At 46.1% G+C, this 20710-nt stretch overlaps 1 protein-coding gene across 3 annotated transcripts in view; it reads left to right on the top strand.

Annotated features, from left to right (window-relative positions):
- Positions 1-6937: 6937 nt before the first annotated feature.
- The window catches only part of mpp4b (MAGUK p55 scaffold protein 4b), a 38843-nt gene continuing 25070 nt past the window's right edge, over positions 6938-20710 (top strand). For 2 of the 3 annotated variants that reach the window (XM_080198732.1, XM_080198731.1), the window contains exons 1-6: positions 6938-7046; positions 11356-11471; positions 12976-13053; positions 14260-14340; positions 15215-15346; positions 19647-19728. In XM_080198732.1, coding sequence (XP_080054858.1) covers positions 11418-11471; positions 12976-13053; positions 14260-14340; positions 15215-15346; positions 19647-19728 — 427 coding nt within the window. In that variant the 5' untranslated portion in view covers positions 6938-7046; positions 11356-11417. The remainder of the gene's footprint in view (positions 7047-11355; positions 11472-12975; positions 13054-14259; positions 14341-15214; positions 15347-19646; positions 19729-20710) is intronic. The other variant, XM_080198733.1, reaches the window with a different exon arrangement.

The following is a 20710-nucleotide window of genomic DNA, read 5'->3' as shown; positions in this document are numbered from 1 at the left end:
GGAATTTTGTCCTTCATTGCTAGAGGGATGGAGTTTAGCTTGGCTCACTGTCTGTGCGGAGTCTGCACATTCTCCCCATGTTTGCGTGAGTTTCCTCCGGGTGCTCTGGTTTCCTCCCACAGTCTGAAAGACATGCTAGTTCGGTGCACTGGCCATGCTAAATTCCCCCTCAGTGTATCCAAACAGGTGCCGGAATGTGGCAACTAGGGGATTTTCACAGTAACTTCATTGCAGCGTTAATGTAGGCCTATTTGTGACACTGATAAATAAAAAAACATGGTGGCACAGTGATTAGCGCTGCTGCTTCACAGCGCAAGGAATCCGAGTTCTATTCCCGGCTTGGGTCACTGTCTGTGTGGAGTTTGCACATTCTCCCCATGTCTGTGTGGGTTTCCTCCGGATGCTCCAGTTTCCTCCCACAGTCAAAAGATGTACGAGTTAGATTGATTGGCTGTGTTAAATTGCCTCTTAATATTGGCGGATTAGCAGGGTAAATACGCGGCAATTTAACATGGCCAATGCTCCTAACCAGCACGTCTTTCAGACTGTAGGAGGAAACTGGAGCACCCAGAGGAAACTCACGCAGACACAGGGAGAATGTGCAGACTCCGCACAGACAGTGACCCAAACTGGGTATCGGACTCGGGTCCCTGGAACTGTGAGGCAGCAGTGCCAACACTGCGCCATCATTTTTTTTTACAGGGATAGGGCCTGGGTGGGGTTGTTGTTGGTGCAGGCTTAATGGGCCAAAGGGCCTCCTATTGCATTGTAGGGATTCTATTCCATGATTGATGGAAAATAACCATGCTGTTAAAAATGCCGACCTTAGCAGGGAGCACTTAAAAAGCTCTATTATGCAAGACTATGGACCAAGTACTGGAAAATGGGATTAAAATGGATAGGTTCTTGTTGGACGGCACAGACACGATGGGCTGAAGGGCCTCTTTCTGTGTTGTGAAACTCTACAGGTTGACATGTGAAAACGAATTTAAAGAAGCTGGGCTGACGAGGGGTAAAAATCCATTGGAACAACTTCAAAGTGCTTCGCAGGAACGCTGGTCCCTTTAAGAGCAAAGTGCGGAGGTGTAACACAGCCAGGTGCTGTGAAAAATGCAGATGTCAACCCGTCACACCAGGCTCAAAATAAAAAGTGTGAAATCTAACAGAACTGTGCTAATCCCTCCCACACACACACGCACACACGAGTACTAAACCGACTCACAGATAAATTATGTATTCACCAACCAAAGGAAATATCCTTCTTTCAGATAAAAATGTAAATGCCACTCGCCACTGCCCACGGGCTGGTTACGCTGTTGCCCCTGCAGCCTGTCGGGGGAGTGAGCTTTCTCCAACCCTCCCTTGTTGTACCTCGACCTGCTCCCGGTATCCAAGTATTCGCTGGTGAGCCTATTCCGTAAGGAGAGAAGCCTTACACCTGATCCAACCGACAGACACCAGATCTGCTTCCTCCACGGATCACCTCCCACAGAGGAGGAGAGAGCGGAGAGAAACAGAGGGGGAGGGAGAGGCTGCATACAGAGAGGGAGAAACGCAGAGAGAATGTCGAGAGGAGCCACGCACACACACAGAACGGCAGACACACAGAGAGAAAGAGAGAGAGAGAGAGACAGGGAAGAAACAGAGAAATACTGGATTTTTGTGACATGGAGGAGGCCATTCGGACTATCCGGTCTTGTACTGGCTTTCCAAATGAGTAATACATCTTATGTCATTCTCCCACCTTCTGTCTGTAACCCTGCACCTTCTTCCTTTTCAGACAACAGTGTCAATTCCTTTTGCAATTTGCTTGATTAAACCTGCCTCACAGTGCCAGGGACCCGGGTTCGATTCCCAGGTTTGGGTCATTGTCTGTGTAGAGTTTGCACATTCTTCCTGTGAGTTTCCTCCGAGTGCTCCGGTTTCCTCCCACAGTCCGAAAAATGTGCTGGTTAGGGTGCATTGGCCATGCCAAATTCTCCCTCAGTGTACCCGAACAGGTGTCCTTTCCTTCTCTATGAACGGTATGTTTTGTCTGCATAGCTCACAAGAAACAATACTTTTCACTGTATGTTAATATATGTGACAATAATAAATCAAATCAAAATTAAAACATCTGCATCCAGGTCCCTTTGCTGCTGCCCCCACTTTCAAATTTAACCCCCTATTTTATATTGTCTCGCTATGTTCTTTCCACCAAATAAATCACTTCATATTTCTCCACATTAAACTTCATCTGCCATCTCTCTGCCCATTCTGCCAACTTCTCTCTGTCCTTTTAATGTTCCACACCATCCTCCTCATAGTTTACAATACTTCCAAATTTTGTGTTACCTGTACACAGCAATCTGGACAGAGGGACTCATATAGAGAGAGAAATTCAGGGAGCGAGAGAGGGCCACACAATCTAAGAAATGGAGCAGGGTTCGTACAACAGGTGAAGTGAGAGAGGTTGTGACAGAAAAGGATACCAGAGAAAAAGTTCGGAGGGAGAGGAGTTCCCTGGGAGGGATTCCAGAGAGGGGTAAATCGAGATGACAATTAAGGTACTGCCTTAACTTTAGACAATACAAAACTCACGAGGCAGATATCTCCGTACAGAGATGTTACATTTATTTAAAAGACAAACAAGCAGCTGCTAGGAGATCACTAAAAGGATTAAGTCTCTGAGATAGAGTGACAGAACCTCTCCGATGAATCTGACATATACAATCAAAAACAGATCAATTATAGTATTTCTTACCAATTATTTCTGCCTTATATTAGTTTAAAATCATTACATTTAATATACGTACATCAATAATAATCTCTGACCTTCACCTCAGCCAATTGCATTCTACCATCCAGTATAATTATATTTCATTTATCCATTAAATCCAGATGCTAACTCCTATCTTGGCTAAAGTCACTTCCTTGTTGCCTCATTACCTTAGACCCTTCCCAGGCCTTTGGCTCTGAACTATTCACCTTTACCATTATGCCTTTTGGTAACCTGCTTTTGGCTGAAATGATTCACGCAATGTTTAAAATGCGTTAAAATATCAGTATGTATGTTTTTTAAAGTCATAATTACTTGTGTAACTCTCTTTCTGCTTTCACATATGTGTAAACTATTTTCTCATTAGCTTATTAACATGCTTCAAAAATCATTTAACTCTTCTGGTAGTCCTGTCAGTGCCCTAATGTATTCTGTTTAAAGGCCTTATTAATTTATTAGAAATGTCCCACAACTGATGGCAAAATAGAAACTGCGAGACAGCTAGCTACCCGATGTCTCAGGGCCAACTCCAATAGTTGCTGTTACGGGTAGGTTATGACAGGTTCTAGAACGGACTGGAGAAAACATTCTTTCTAAGTTGAAAGTTTATTTATCAGTGTCACAAATAGGCTTACATTAACACTGAATGAAGTTACTGTGAAAATCCCCGAGTCGCCACATTCTGGCACCTGTTCGGGTACACTGAGGGACAATTTAGCATGGCCAACACACCTAACCAGTCTTTTGGACTGTGGGAGGAAAGCAGAGCACCTGGAGGAAACCCACGCAGACATGGGGAGAATGAGCAAACAGACAGTGACCCAAACCAGGAATCGAACCTGGGTCCCTGGCACACTGAGATTGCAATGATTGTCCCATGAGGAGCGGCTGAGGAGTCTGGATCTGCATTCGATGGAGTTTAGGAGGATGAGGGGGGGATCTAATTGAAACTTACAGGATACTGAGAGGCTGGGATAGAGTCGATGCGGAAAGGATGTTTCCACTAGTGTGGGAGACTAGAACTCAAGGACACAACCTCAGAGTGAAAGGATAATCCTTTAAAACCGGGATGAGTTGGAATTTCTTCAGCCAGAGGGTGGTGAATCTGTGGACCTCTTTGCTACAGAAGGCTGTGGAGGCCAGGTCATTGAGTGTCTCTAAGACAGAGATAGATGGGTTCTTAACTAATAAGGGGATCAGGGGTTATCGGGAAAAGGCAGGAGAATGGGATGAGAAAAATATTAGCCATGATTGAATGGCAGAGTAGAAGGGCTGCATGGCCGAATGGTGCCCCTATATCTAATGGTCTTTTGGTGCCGCCAATCTGGTAGCTGTCCCACGGTAGGATCCTCCTGGCAAGCAGAGTCAGTGCAATGGATCAAAGACTGGCCTTTCCCCGTTGGGGGGTAGGGATATTGACCCAGCTCAGAGGCTGCATGGGGGGATTCTGCACACACATGATGGGTCATTCTGCTGCCTGCTGTGGCCTGGGTTCACTTAGACTAAGACTCCAGCCATGCAGCTAAAACCACTTCTCCACTGGTCTCAGTGCCAAGGAGAGCATGCAGAGCAATCTGCTGATGATTGGGTCACTTGCCCAGGCATTGGGTGCAGCCACCATTTGATTTGATTTGATTTATTAGGTCAGATGTATTAGCCTACAGTGAAAAGTATTGTTTTTTGCGCGCTATACAGACAAAGCATACCATTCATACAGAAGGAAAGGAGAGAGTGTAGAATGTTGTGTTATAGTCATAGCTAGGGTGTAGGGAAAGATCAGATTAATGCAAGGTAAGTCCATTCAAAAGTCTGACAGCAGCAGGGAAGAAGCTGTTCTTGAGTTGGTTGGTATGTGATCTCAGACTTTTGTATCTTTTTCCCAACGGAAGAAGGTGGAAGAGAGAATGTCTCGGGTACATGGAGTCCTTAATTATGCTGGCTGCTTTGCCGAGGCAGTGGGAAGTGAGGACAGAGTCAATGGATGGGAGGCTAGTTTGCATGATGAATTGGGCTACATTCACGACCTTTTGTAGTTTCTTGTGGTCTTGGGCAGAGCAGGAGCCCATACCAAGCTGTGATACAACCAGCGAGAATGCTTTCTATGGTGCATCTGTAAAGATTGGTGAGAGTCAAAGTGAACATGCTAAATTTCCTTTGTCTTCTGGGAAAGTAGAGGTATTGGTGGGGCTTTCTTAACTATACTGTCGGCATGGGAGGACCAGGACAGGTTGTTGGTGGCCTGGACACCTAAAAATTTGAAGCTCTCGACCCTTTCTACTTCGTCCCCATTGATGTAGACAGGGGCATGTTCTCCTTTACGCTTCCTGAAGTCGATGACAATCTCCTTCATTTTGTTGACATTGAGGGAGAGATTATTGTTGCCACACAAGTTCACCAGATTCTCTATCTCATTCCTGTACTCTGTCTCGTCATTGTTTGAGATCCAACCCACTACAGTGGTGTCATCAGCAAACTTGAAAATCGAATTGGAGGGAAACTTGGCTGCACAGTCATAGGTGTATAAGGAGTACAGTAGGGGGCTGAGAACATAGCCTTGTAGGGCACTGGTGTTGAGGATGATCACGGAGGAGGTGTTGTTGCCTATCCTTACTGAATGTGGTCTGTGAGTTAGGAAGTTCGGGATCCAGTCACAGATGGGGGAGCCAAGGTCCAGGCCATGGAGTTTGGAGATTAGTTTTATAGAAATAGGTGTTGAAGGCTAAGTTGTAGATAGTGAAGGTTGCTGCACTGGGACACAATTGCTGAAGTTTTCCCAGAATCACTGCCTGGACTATTTTCAGCAGAGTGATTGTGAGATGAAGCAACTGACACATAGGACAGCACAATAACATAATGTAGCAAACTGAGGAGAAATAAAGATAGACAAATATTATAAAATCAAAACAGAAAGTGCAAGAAAAATTCAACAGGTCTTATAGCATTTGTGGAGCCAGAAACTGTCCCCATCAAACACTTTCAGGGCAGGTACAGCACGGGGTTAGATACAGAGTGAAGCTCCCTCTACACTGTCCCCCATCAATGCTCCCAGGACAGGTACAGCACGGGGTTAGATACAGAGTAAAGCTCCCTCTACACTGTCCCCCATCAAACACTCCCAGGACAGGTACAGCACGGGGTTAGATATAGAGTAAAGCTCCCTCTACACTGTCCCCCAGCAAACGCTCCCAGGACAGGTACAGCATGGGTTAACTACAGAGTAAATCTCCCTTGACACTGATCCCATCAAACACTCCCAGGACAGGTACAGCATGGGGTTAGATACAGGTTAAAGCTCCCTCTACACTGTCCCCCATCAAACACTCCCAGGGCAGGTACAGCAGGGGGTTAGATACAGAGTTAAGCTCCCTCTACACTGTCCCCCATCAAACACTCCCAGGACAGGTACAGCACGGGGTTAGATACAGAGTAAAGCTCCCTCTACACTGTCCCCCATCAAATGCTCCCAGGACAGGTACAGCACGGGGTTAGATACAGAGTAAAGTTCCCTCTACACTGTCCCCCATCAAACACTCCCAGGACAGGTACAGCATGGGGTTAGATACAGAGTAAAGTTCCCTCTACACTGTCCCCCATCAAACACTCCCAGGACAGGTACAGCATGGGGTTAGATACAAAGTAAAGCTCTCTCTACACTGTCCCCCATCAAACACTCCCAGGACAGGTACAGCATGGAGTTAGATACAGAGTAAAGCTCTCTCTACACTGCCCTCATCAAACACTCCCAGGGCAGGTACAGCATGGGGTTAGATACAGAGTAAAGCTCCCTCTACACTGTCCCCCAGCAAACGCTCCCAGGACAGGTACAGCATGTGTTAACTACAGACTAAATCTCCCTTGACACTGATCCCATCAAACATTCCCAGGACAGGTACAGCATGGGGTTAGATACAGAGTAAAGCTCTTTCTACACTGCCCCCATCAAACAGTCCCATTTAAATAAAGGTTGGATGTTGGATAGCAATGTGTGAATCTCAGTGGTAGAGTTGTCTTCCATTCTTCTTTAGAAACTGTTGAGTATTTGTGCTCAGTGTGCTGGGGGTGGGAGCAGGGGAGTCTGTTTGCTTTAAGTTGTGCTGACTTGCGGCCAGCCAATGTTGGATGTGTATCTGAGAAAGGATTGAGGATCCTGAGAGCATTAAGGGATTACTATCCCTGCATCACCATGCAGCTGTGGTGAAAGCAGTGTGCAGGAACACGGTAAGAGAGCAACAGCAGATATCAAGTGCTGATTCAATCAGGTTTATAACCTAACCCGGGGCTGTCGGTGGTAAGTAGTTCTGAGCTTTTAGCCAAAAATCTGTGGTGTGCAGGTTGATAAGTGGAGAGAGTGTGAGGAGGGAGAGATTGCGGCTGCATTACAGTTGGTTTGTCTCCCTATCCGTGTCCCCGTGTTTTTCCAGTCTGAGCACAATTGAATTGGTAGCGGTTTAACTAGAGAAGGACAGTTTGAAGAGGAATGCTCATCAACAAGTGACTCTTACTCTGTTCTGTTAAGTTACTTGATTTGATTTGATTTGATTTATTCTTGTCACATGTATTAGTATACAATGAAAAGTATTGTTTCTTGCATGCTATACAGACAAAGCATATCGTCGATAAAAAAGGAAAGGAACAAGTGCAGAATGTAGTGTTACAGTCATAGCTAGGGTGTAGAGAAAGATCAATTTAATGCGAGGTAGGTTCATTCAAAAGTCTGACGGCAGCAGGGAAGAAGCTATTTTTGAGTTGGTTAGTACATGACCCCAGACGTTTGTATCTTTTTCCCGATGGAAGAAGGTGGAAGAGAGAATGTCCGGGGTGCGTGGGTTCCTTGATTATGCTGGCTGCTTTTCCAAGGCACAATCCCACCCACAGTCTGACCACAATCCCACCCAGGCCCTATCCCCGTAACCTCATGCATTTACCCTAACTAAGTCCCCCTGATACTAAGGGGTGAGTTAGCATGGCCAATCCATCTAACCTCCACATCCTTGGAGTGTGGGAGAAAACTGGAGCAGCCGGAGGAAACCCACGTAGACATGGGGAGAACATGCAAACTCCACACAGACAGCGACCCAAGCGAGGAATTGAACTTGGGTCCCTGGCGCTGTGGGGCAGCAGAGCTAACCACTGTGCCACCGTGCTGCTCTCATATCTTATGGTCTTAAATGTCTCAAATGTCCTCCGTTACTCTCTCATTCTCCTACCCTATCTTGTAACTCTCCTTCCCACCTGGCCCAGCATCTTATTTCCAGATTTTTACACTGAATTCCGATTTTCTGATTGCCGCAGTGGGATTTGAACCTGTAGACTGGTCCCGCAACATAACAATTACGCCGAAGTGATCTCTGGATCCTGAGGTCTTTCCCATGTCGCCGCACGCTCTTTGTCAATGATATTCCTCCTTTAGTCGGAGAACTCTCTGGCAATCACTGAGCCACCTTAACGCCTGGTGAGATTAGCTCATCGATTAGGCCCCTGGGAGATTGAGTTGATTAACTGATGTGAAGCTGAGGCTGTGTCGGAATTAATTACTCAAAGGATTAGAGCAGACGTGCTGTCAAACTGGCCTTGGATGTGGTTGCTATGGCAGCTGGATTTCACCAAACTGGTAGGCTGGTGTTAGTCAGAAAGGAGTCGCCCCTCTGGGCTCATCGAATTGATGACAAAATGATGGACGCTCTCTCAAGAACATACACTGAGCGTACATCCCCATCCCATCCCATCCCATCCTGGAGTCCAATCCCAAATCACTCTCTGACTACTCGCTGGATATCTGGGCCTTCCTTGAGAGGTTGATGGATTAGATTTTGATTTGATTTATTATTGTCACTCGTATTAGTATATGGTGAAAAGTATTGTTCCTTGCACATTATCCAGACAAAGCATACAGTTCACAGAGAAGGAAAGGACAGGGTGCAGAATGTAGTGTTACAGTCATAGCTAGGGTGTAGAGAAAGATCAACTTAATGCAAGGTAGGTCTATTCAAAAGTCTGATGGCAGCAGGGAAGAAGCTGTTCTTGAGTCGGTTGGTACGTGACCTCAAACTTTTGTATCATTCCCCCGATGGAAGAAGTGGAAGAGAGAATGTCCAGGGTGCGTGGGTTCCTTAATTAAGCTGGCTGCTTTTCCAAGGCAGCAGGAAGTATAGACAGAGCCAATAGATGGGAGGTTGGTTTGCGTGATGGATTGGGCTACATTCACAACTCTTTGTAATTTGTTATGGTCTTGAGCAGAGAGGGAGCTGTGATAAAACCAGAAAAATTGCTTTCTATAATGCATCTGTAAAACTGGCTTTGGGATTAAGGACCTTGTTGGTGTGGCGTGTGAGCTGTTAGGAATATATGTCCCTGCTTACATTCCATAAGGGGAAACATCCTCTCAGCATCTTCCCTGTCAAGTCCTCTCTGGATCTTAGTTTTATTTATTCATTCATGGGATGTGGGCTTCACTGGCTGGGCCAACATTTATTGTCCATCCCTAATTGCCCCTTGAGAAGATGGTGGGTGAGCTGCCTTCTTGAACCACTGCAGTCCGTGTGACGTAAGTACATCCACAGTGCTGTTAGGGAGGGAGCTTCATGATTTTGATCCAGTGACATTGAAGGAACGGCCGATATTTTTCCAAGTCAGGATGGTGAATGACTTGAAGGAGAACATCCAAATGGTGATGTTCCAAGGTATCTGCTGCTCTTGTCCTTCTAAATGTTAGTGCTCGTGGTTTTGGAAGGTGCTGCCTCAGGAGACTTGGTGAGTTGCTGTAGTGCACCTTGTAGATGGTACACACTGCTGCTACTGAGCATCGGTGATGGAGGGAGTAGATGGTTGTGGATGGGCTGTGAATCAAGCAGGGCTGCTTTGTGCTGGATGTTGAGAACTTGTTGAGTGTTGTTGGAGCTGCACCCATCCAGGCAAGTGGAGAGTATTCCATCACACTCCTGACTTGTGCCTTGGAGATAAGGTTTCAATAAGGTCACCTATCATTTGTCTAAACTCCAATGAGTACAGGCCCTACATGCTTAGCTTTTCTCAAAGGTCTCCGACAGAATCTCCGTTTGTCTAAATCTCCGCTGATTCTCCTTGCTATCAGCTCTGACAAAGGCCATCCAGACTTGAAACGTTGGCTCTATTCTGTCTCCACAGATGTTGTCAGGCATGCTGAGATTCTCCAGCATTTTCTGTTTTTGTTTCAGATCCCAACACCCGGGTATTTTGCTTTTATGAAGAGAAATATTGCAGGTTTTTTGAAATGTCTGAATCCAGAGGACTGCGGATGAATATTTGTTGAGTAAATTCAATCAGGGATCGAGAGATTTTTGAATATTGAGGAATTAAGGGATATGGAGGAGGTACGGGACTGCAGAGCTGATGTTGATGAGTCATGAAGAATGGGGAATGCTCAAAGGCTCTTACGGCCTTCTCCTACTCTCATTTCCTCTGATATTCTCATTATGTCAATAAGATACCTCCAAAGATGGCAAGACCAATGTTGTGAAGTTAAGTTTATAAAGTGTGGTCCCTTTAAAAGTTAGTTTTGTGTCAGTGCTTGGATGTTTAAAATGCAGGTGGACATGGGGTACATCCTGGTAAATCTTTTCTGTACCCTCTCCAAAGCCTCCACATCCTTCTGGTCATGTAGCGACCAGAATTGAACACTACATTCCAAGTGCGGCCTAACTAAGGTTCTATAAAGCTGCAACGTGACTTGGCAGTTTTTAAACTCAATGCCCTGGCCAATGAAGGCAAGCATGCTGTGTGCCTTCTTGACTATCTTCTCCACCTGCATTGCCATTTTCAGTGACCTGTGTACCTGTATAACCAGATCCCTTTGCCTATCAATACTCTTAAGGGTTCTGCTATTTACTGTATATTTCCCATCAGTATTAGATCTTCCAAAATGCATTACCTCACATTTGTCCAGATTAAACTCCATCTGCCATCTCTCCGCTCAAGTTTCCAACCGATCTATATCCTGCTGTATCCTCTGATGGTCCTCATCATTATCCGCAAATCTGCCAACCTTTGTGCCAAAAACAGCCAAGTCATCTGGTTGTATATAATTTTTCGAGAGTGACTAAATTATTATTATTATTTTTTGAGTAATGAATGATCATTGTATTTATTTGAACAGCATTCCAGGAGTATCTTACTTTAATCAATATATTACTTGTTTAGTTAAAGTTTCAAGTTGGTTAAATAAATGACTTGTTAATTATTCACTTAAAATGAGTGTGGGGTAATCTGTGAGTTACCCACTAAACGTTACTGAAGGAGAGTTCACACCTTCCCAAACACTTTTAACAGATTACGAGATGAGGGATTCCTCTTTGGGGGTTCAGTGTGGCTTCTCAAAAGGGGGACAATTTCTGCGTCGTAACACCAAGAACAGCCAGTCTTTCATCTTTTTCAGAGTCAGGGGTCAGTCAGTCTCCCGTCACAGTTACAGTGGAAGTCCCCGTGTATGAAGTGTCACTCTCACTCATCGAAGGTCACACAGGACAAGAGAAGCATCTGGTTAAAATGTGCGACGGATAACAGTTCAGACAATACAAATCGGGTCTCCCATGATGAACCTCAACCTGTTCCCTTCTCTACAGATCCTTCTCTGCTCCTCGAAGGACTGAAACCAATCTTCTCTCCAGATAATAACAGTTGCGAAATGGATGTTTTGCACGGATTGCTAAACACACGATTGCTGCAGTCACTGCTAAAGGTAAAAAGGTCACTGAGAAACCATAGCGTTGGAAAAACCTGTTTGAGCTCTTCTACTCACAGTGTGGCCCTACCCTCCCAATACCAGGGGGGGGAGATGCTGGCGCAGTGGTAATGTCACTGGACTGCTCGTGCAGAGGTTAAACTGAGACCTTAGGATCGAATCCTACCACAGCACCTCTGGTGGAGTTGAACCACAGATTGTCAGAAAAACCCATCTGGTCACTAATGTCCTTTAGGGAAAGAAATCTGCCGTCCTTACCCGGTCTGGCCTACATGTGACTCCAGAGCCATAGCAATGTGGTTGACACTGACTACGCTCTGAAATGGCCAAACAAGACGTTCAGTTCAATTCAGGATGGGCAATAAATGCTGGCCCAGCCAGTGACATCCACATGAAAGAATTTTTTTTAAAGTGAGCAGTCCTATTGCAGAGTTAATGACGCTGCCCCTTGCCTCATCCAATGGATAATTTAATCATGTCACCATAAAACATACTGTTGTTTTGAATTTGTACTTGAAGCAGTACAGTGGCACAGTGGGTTAGCACTGCTACCTCACAGCGCTAGGGTTCTGGGTTTGATTCCCAGCTTGGGTGTGGAGTTTGCACGTTCTCCCTATATTTGTGTGGGTTTCCTTTGGGTGCTCCAGTTTCCTCCCACAGTCTGAAAGACATGCTGGTTAGGGTGCATTGGCCATGCTATATTCTCCCTCAGTGTACCTGAACAGGCGCCGGAGTGTGGCAACTAGGGATTTTCACAAAAACTTAATTGCAGTGTTAATGTAAACTTTCAGAATCAGAGAATCCCTACAGTGCAGAAGGAGGCCATTTGGCCCATCGGGTCTGCACTGACCACAATCCCACCCAGGCCTTATTCCCATAACCCCACACATTTATCCTACTAACCTGCCTGACACTAAGGGGCAATTTTAGCATGGCCAATCAACCTAACCCGCACATCTCTGGACTGTCGGAGGAAACTGGAGCACCCAAAGGAAAACCACCACAGAACAGGAAGAACATGCAGACTTCACACAGACAGTGACCCAAGCCGGGAATCAAACCCGGGTCCCTGGCGCTGTGAGGCAGCAATGCTAACCACTGTGCCACTGTAGACCTGGGAAAGAATGACAGATTTCCTTCCCTGAAGGACATTAGTGAACCAGATGGATTTTTACAAGAATCGGTGACAGCCTCATGGTCGCCAACACTGAAATTAATTTTGTAAATCCAGATTTTTTAATTGAATCAAATTCCACCAGCTGCTGTGAGATTTGAACCCAAGTCCCCAGAGCATGAGCCTCAAGATTGGTAGTACAATGAATTTACTGCTACCCTCCATCTCCCCCAGTGCAACAAGTGTAGGAAGAACAAGGGAAGGCAACACAGTACCCGCTAAACGGTACACTGTTAAAGGAGATAAATGAGAAACAGTCATGAGGCTGATCGTACGCAATTCTTGGAAATTCCTTGGATATTCGATGGTTTCTCCTTGTTTCTCCAGGTTTATGAGAGCCTGTATCAGTACCGGAGAAGAAAGCCTCCCCCAGTCATGCCCCAGGCCTCTGCACTTTGCCAAGAGGTGAGGAAAAACTCTTTAAGGCAATTCATAACAATTCTTGGGGCCTAGAATAAAGTTAAAAGTTTATTTATTAGTCACAAGTACGACTCACATTAACATTGCAATGAAGTTACTGTGAAAATCCCCCAAATGTAGTCATAGTATGCCTACAGTGCAGAAGGAGGCCATTTAGCCCATCGAGTCTGCACCAATCCCACCCAGGCCCTATACGCTGTATACACACATATTTACCCTGCTAATCCCTCTGACGCTAGGGTCAATTTAGCATGGCCAATCAACCTAACCCGCATAAACTCTGGACTGTGAGAGGAAACCGGAGCGCCCAGAAGAAACCCATGCAGATATGGGGAGAATGTGCAGACTTCACATAGATATAAAATCACAAAATGCCTGGATTTCTTCATCTTCATCTCATCTGACACATTCTATTGTGAAAGGATTCCCAGGACTTTCACACAGTGAAGCTACTGCCAGATATGACTCAGTAATATCCTCATTGGGGCAGTCACACATTACTAACTGAGGGTTAACCAACAGTGGAAAACTGTGCCAGATTATGTCGTATTGGCAATAGTCACAGTCAGACAGTCATGGTGGAGTGAAGCATGGGGAATGGTCAGACACAATGTAACAGTCGCTGAGGCACTTTCATGAGACAGTGTAGAGGGAGCTTTACTCTGTTTCTAATCCCATGCCCTACCTGTCCTGGGGGTGTTTGATGAGGGACAGTGTAGATGGAGCTTTACTCTGTTTCTAACCCCATGCCCTACCTGTCCTGGGGGTGTTTGATGGGGTCAGTGTAGAGGGAGCTTTGCTCTGTATCTAACCCCATGCTGTACCTGTCCTGGGAGTGTTTGATCTGATAGTCTAAATGGAATCTAGATTAGGAGCAGGCAGCTTTAGGGAGCACATAGTGCTTATCCAGATGAATAGAAGAATCCCAGTATGGGGCTGGTTCTGGGTTCATACATAAAATTGACCTTTCACAGTGATGGTGTGTGTGTGTGTGTGTGTGTGTGTGTGTGTGTGTGTGTGTGTGTGTGTGTGTGTGTGTGTGTGTGTGTGTGTGTGTGTGTGTGTGTGTGTGTGTGTGTGTGTGTGTGTGTGTGTGTGTGTGTGTGTGTGTGTGTGTGCCGGATCTGTGAATGGACAGATATGTTTGGGTTTCTGTGTGTATCAGTGAGTATCCCATGTTCATCTTTACAGGTGACAAAGATGCTTCGAGAAACATCTCGTTCCATGGACTACCGAGAACTACACTGGCTCCTAGGAAAACCTGATTTTCAGGTAGGAAGTTTTGATATAAATTTGCTGTCTTTAAATTACTTATTGTGGGCAGCACAGTGTTTAGCACTACTGCCTCACAGCGCCAGGGACCCAAGTTCAATTCCCGGCTTGGGTCACTGTCTGTGTGGAGTTTGCATGTTCTCCCTGTGTCTGTGTGGGTTTCCTCCGGGTGCTCCGGTTTCCTCCCACAGTCCAAAGATGTGCAGGTTATGTGGATTGACCATGCTAAATTGCCCTTAGTGTCATGGGGGTTCGCAGGGTAAATATGTAGGGTTATGAGGATAGAGCCTGGGTGGGATTGTGATTGGTGCAGGCTTGATGGGCCGAATGGCCTCCTTCTGCACTGCAGGGGTTCTATGATTCTATTTTTCAACCAGTTTGGATTGACTGTAATGTTTACTGTCGATCATATCAATAAGGTTATTTTAATTTTCAATCATTCATATTTACTCCAATTCACTTTCACACTTATGAACACTCCTACACAATCTCACATCCACAGGTTTACACAGAATTACTACAGGCCCTTCTATCCAACTTGTATTTGCTGATGTTAGATTATTTTAACCTGTATTTCTGGGCGCCGCTCTTCTTTCGATGGTCTCTAGTTGTGTTTCTGTCCACAGAGAGGAAGCATTCTCTCTCAGCTGGATTGACGTCAAGGAGATGGAGATCAGGAGTCTAGAATATTTCTGGGGACAATGAGGGATGGGCAACAAATGCCCCGTTAATTTTATAATATGGTCTACTCAGGATTCAATACAAGTTTAATGTAATCTCTTCAGTCTCAGTTCTGCTTCTTGTGTTGGGTGCGGTAGGGAGCGGCTGATGTTGCTGCAAGAGGTTAATATCTGATTGTTTGATTGGTTGACAGGCCCTCCTCTCCGCCCATGACACAGTGGCTCAGGAAGACTATGAGCCCCTCCTGCCCCCGCTGCCAGATAACATCCCAGAAGATGAGGAAGCCTTGAGGATAGTGTGCCTGGTGAAAAACAAGCATCCTTTGGTAAGGCTGTGTGATGTAAAGGAGATACCGGACTGTACTACTTTAATTTAAGGGGGGCACGGTGGCACAGTGGTTAGCATTGCTGCCTCATAGTGCCAGGGTCCTGGGTTCGAATCCAGCCTTGGGTTATTGTTTGTGTGGAGTTTGCACGTTCTCCCTGTGTCTGTGTGGATTTCCTCTGGATGCTCCAGTTTCCTCCCACAGTCCGAAAGATGTGCGGGTTAGGTTGATTGACCATGCTAAATTGCCTCTTAGTCCGAGATGTGTAGGTTAGCGGTTAAATATGTGGGATTGTGGGGATAAGGCCTGGGGTGGGATTGTGGTTGGTGCAGACTCAATGGGCCGAATGGTCTTCTGCACTGTTGGGATTCTATGATTTACTGTCTTGTGTCAACAAGAAAATATGTTTTAAAAAAATGCTCAAATTCAGCACCTTAATTTCTCTCACTCAGCATCTCTCTCTTTCTCTCTCTCTGAAATACACAGTCTCACTCTCAGCCCCTCATTCTCTGCTTTAATTTCATGTGTGGGGTGGTTAAATGTATGTGTTAGTTATGTGCAGGGGGTAGTGGTCACATGTGTAGGTTAGTCACATGTGGATTTGTCACGTTTGATTGATTTGACATTATTGGCGCATGTATCAGTATACAGTGAAAAGTATCGTTTCTTGCTATACAGACAAAGCATACCGTTCATAGAGAAGGAAAGGAGAGAGTGTAGAATGTAGTGTTACAGTCATAGCTAGGGTGTTGAGAAAGGTCAACTTAGTGCGAGGTAGGTCCATTCAAAAGTCTGACAGTAGCAGGGAAGAAGCTGTTCCTGAGTCGGTTGGTACGTGACCTCAGACTTTTGTATCTTTTTCCTGACGGAAGAAGATGGAAGAAGAACGTCCAGGGTGTGTGGGGCCCTTAATGTGGGATGGTTAGATGTATGTGTCAGTCACAAGTGTGGGTTAGTCACATGTCTGGGTTCATCACATGTGGGATGATTACACGTATGTGTCAATCACATGGGTTAGTCACAAGTGGGTTAGTCACATGTGTAGATTAGTCACATGTGTGGATTGGTCATTAAAAACATAAGAATATAAGAAATAGGAGCAGGAGTAGGCCATCTAGCCCTTCGAGCCTGCCCCACCATTCAATAAGATCATGGCTGATCTGAAGTGGATCAGTTCCACTTTCTCGCTTTCTCCTCATAACCCTTAATCCCCTTGTCTGTCAAAAACCTATCTACCCGTGACTTAAATATATTTAGCGAGGTAGCCTCCACCACTTCAACGGGCACAGAATTCCAGAGATTCACCGCCCTTTGAGTGAAGAAGTTCCTCCTCAACTCTGATCTAAATTCCACCCCCCTTATCTTGAGGCTGTGCCCTCTAGTCCTGCTGTCCTTTCTAAGCGGGAAGAATCTCTCTACCTCTACCCTATCCATCCCCTTCATTATCTTATACGTCTCTACAAGATCCCCCCTCATCCTTCTAAACTCCAACGAGTACAGACCCAGTCTATTTAGTCTCTCATCGCCAGTATCAGCCTAGTGAACCTCCTCTGCACTCCCTCCAAGGCCAATATATCCTTCCGCAAGTGTGGCGACCAAAACTGCACACAGTACTCCAGCTGTGGCCTCACCAGTACCATGTGTGTAGGTTTGTTAACCTTAGGGCAGCCATCTGTCTGGAATCCACAGGCCTGTAACTTCATCTTAGTGGCAATCTCTGGGAGAATTCCATCCTGGAGGGACTTTCCCATGTTGAAATTCCAAAGTCGCTGTCTCACTCAACATTCTTTCCTCAGGCTGGGTGAGACAGCAGCAGTAAAGCGAGTCCAGGCTCAATCAACGTGGAGGCAGGGAAGAAAAGAACACTCCCTTTTTACAGCCCTGGCTGCCATGAAGGAGCTGTTTAAAGGGACAATTTAAAGGGAGAAAGTAAGTTTCGAATGGAAGTTTTCTTTTGAAGTTAAAGTTTATCAGTTAGTGTCATAAGTAGGCTTGCATTAACACTGCAATAAAGTTACTGTGAAAATCCTTTAGTTGCCACATCCCGGTGCCTGTGCAGATACGTTGAAGGAGAATTTAGCATGGGCAATGCGCCCTAACCAGCACATCTTTCAGACTGTGGGAGGGAACTGGAGCACCTAGAGGAATCCCACACAGACACGGGGAGAACGTGCAGACCCAAATCGGGAACTGAACCCAGGTCCCTGGCGCTGTCAGGCAGCAGTGCCAACCACCATGCTGTCCCAATCCGGGGAAGGTGGGGGGGGGAAGTTGGGGGAATCTTGGAGGAGGCATGGAGGTGAGCATGGTATGGGGGATCCGCTGGACGGGGGGGGGGGGGGGGGGGGGGGGGGCGTTGGGGAACGTCATGAGTGTGCGCGGGGTCCTGTCTGTGGCTGGGTCTGGGTGTTTAGATAGTTAATCTAGAGTTACAGGTGTTCTTTTTCCCTTCTAACTCTTTCAGAGTAATGATCAGGGTAAAACTGGCAGAACCACCCAAAGTTAGTGATCTAAGTCTCTGCTGTCGATGGTTCCCAGCCCAGCACAATTGTCCAGGGGAAGTTAGCACTTCTGGGCAATTGCCAGATAAATCCTTTTGTGGGAACCTACCAGATGGATTCCCCAGAGCATCACTAGAGTCCCCCGTCAAATGTAACACTGGGGAACCAGGATGTTATGAGCTAATGTGATCATAGAATAGAATCCCCACAGTATAGAAGGAGGCCATTCGGTGCATTGAGCCTGCACCAACAGCAATCCCACCTGGCCCTATACCATTACCACATGTATTTACCTTGCTAGTTCCCCTGACACTAAGGGGCAATTTAGCATGGCCAATCCACCTAACTTGTGCATCTTTGGAGTGTGGGAGGAAACTGGAGCACCCAGAGGAAATGCACGCAGACACGAGGAGAATGTGCAGACTCCACACAGACAGTGACCCAAGCTGGGAATCAAACCTGGATCCCTGGTGCTGTGAGGCAGCAGTGCTAACCACTGTGCCACTGTGCCGCCCGTCTTTCCAAGTTAGGTTATTCCCCACTTGAGAGAGAGATAGTGAGAGGGAGGGTAGGCCTGACTCTCAGCCTTCGAGCTGCCTATTGCTTCACTGGGGCTATAGGCTTTGGCCAGATCCTGAGGAAAAGGCTGGCTCTGGGAATTTTGATATGTGAGCAATCTTCAGTGTAGCAATACAGTCATGGGTGCATCAGAGGCAGCAAAGCAAACTGGCTGCTGATTTCACCTCAAGGTGATTGACTTCACATCATTCACCCCATCCCAAGCCTGCATCCACAAACTTCCCATTAAATTGTAAAGAAGAGACTGCGAGATACAGATGGATGCAGAACAGGCTCGATCATAGAAGACAGAGGGTAGCAGTGGAAGGGGCGTCTCTGAATGGAGGGCTGTGACAAGTGGCACTCCTCAGGAATCAGTGCTGGGACCTTTGCTGTTTGTAATATATATAAATGATTTGGAGGAAAATGTAACTGGTTTGATTCGTGAGTTTGCGGACGACACAAAGGTTGGTGGATTTGCGGATAGCGATGAGGACCGTCAGAGGATATAGCAGGATATAGATCAGTTGGAGGCTTGGGCAGCCGGACTTGGAATATAGTGTCCAATTCTGGTCGCCACATTACCAGAAAGATATGGGGCCTTTGGAGAGGGTACAGAAAAGATTTACCAGCATGTTACCTGGTATGGAGGACATTAGGGGAGAGGTTGGAGAAACTTGTTTTGTTCCCAGTGGAACAACGGAGGTTGAGGGGCGACCTATTAGAAATCTACAAGATTATGAGGGGCGTGGACAGAAAGGATAGTCAGAAGCTTTTTCCCAGGGTGGAAGAGTCAATTACTAGAGGGCATGGGTTCAAGGTGCGAGGGTTAAAGTTATAGGACACGTATGTGACGAGTTTTTTACACAGAGGGTAGTGGATGCCTGGAACTCGCTGTTGGGGAAGATAGTGGAAGCAGATATGGTAGTGACTTTTAAGGGGCGTCTGGACTGGCTGGGAATGGGAGGGATATGGGCCCTGGAAGGGTAGGGGGTTTCAGTTCAGATGGGCAGCATGGTCAGTGCAGGCGTGGAGGGCTGGAAGGCCTGTTCCTGTGCTATAATTTTCTTTGTTCTTTGTTCTGAAGTGATTGTGGAGCTCTGGATGATTGTACTGCTGGGCGAGATGTCCTGTGCATGAGATACTACAATCACCACATGGTGTTAATTGGCTACAGTGAATCTGGGAGAGATCGGCATCAAGCCCCACATTTCTAATCTGCTTTGTGTATCTGAATACAGGGCGCGACTATTAAACGTCACGAAGAGACAGGATCCATTGTGATAGCTCGAGTGATCCGTGGAGGCCTCGCTGATCGCAGTGGTGAGTAATTCCCAAGGACTAAAGTGTGGAGGTGGGTTAATTGTCTGAGCGCGTGTGGGCAGCATAGGGGCAGTCAGAGGGGCTGAGGGCCTTTGTTACCAGTGTGGAAATTAAGTTGTAATTCCCGCTATGGCCAAATATTGAAAAATTAAGTTACAACTAGGCAATCCTGTCAGCAAGAATAGAGAAAAAAACTTTTCAACAAGGCCTTCCGTGAGGCCAGCACTGGCGTATTCAGGCTAAACGATTAATCTAAACCTTGTGTCAGTTCCATAAACACTGGGGTCCCAGCCTTGGTCACAGGATGAAAATAAGACCCTTTCAATAACAAAATTCCAAAAAGCAGGATACAGTGAACTATAACTGCTATATTGTTTGTATGAATCAGGAGAACTCCTTGCAGCGCATTGCACTGAATATGTGTTTTACTTGGTGGAAAGTAATTAAAACTTGGAACTTTGAGTACTTACAGTGTTAAGTGTTGTTTGTACTCAGATATTCGACACCAGCGCACGCTCAGAATATTGCCCCAAATGAGATCAAATGAGATCCTAAAGGGAAATGACAGGGGAAATACTAAGAGGACTTTTTTCCCCTTATGGCGAGTCTAGGATGAGGTGGAACAGTTTAAGAATTAGGGATCTCCTGTTTAAGACTTCGATGATGAGAATTTCTTTCTCTCAGAGGGTTGTTTGATTGTGGAATTCTCTTCCCCGAAGAGCAGTGGGTGCTGGGTCATCGAATTCATTGAAGGCTGAGTTAGATAGATTTTTGATCAACAAGGGAGTTAAGAATTATGGGAGACAGACTAGAAAGTGGGGTTGAGGCCGCATTCAGATCAGCCATGATCTGACTGAATGGTAGAGCAGGTTTGAAGGGCCGAATGGCCTACTTCTGCTCCTAATTCTTGTGTTCCTTACGGGTTTAACTGAAGCTGCCGTTGAACAAGTGCCAGAATTTCCCACTCTGGCATCAAACGGGG

The sequence above is a fragment of the Carcharhinus amblyrhynchos genome, chromosome 11, assembly GCF_965287045.1.
Source record: "Carcharhinus amblyrhynchos chromosome 11, sCarAmb.v2.hapA, whole genome shotgun sequence".
Taxonomy (NCBI): domain Eukaryota; kingdom Metazoa; phylum Chordata; class Chondrichthyes; order Carcharhiniformes; family Carcharhinidae; genus Carcharhinus; species Carcharhinus amblyrhynchos.
The sequence above is the reverse complement of the archived record's forward strand: the minus strand, read 5'-3'. Positions and strand labels throughout refer to the sequence as shown.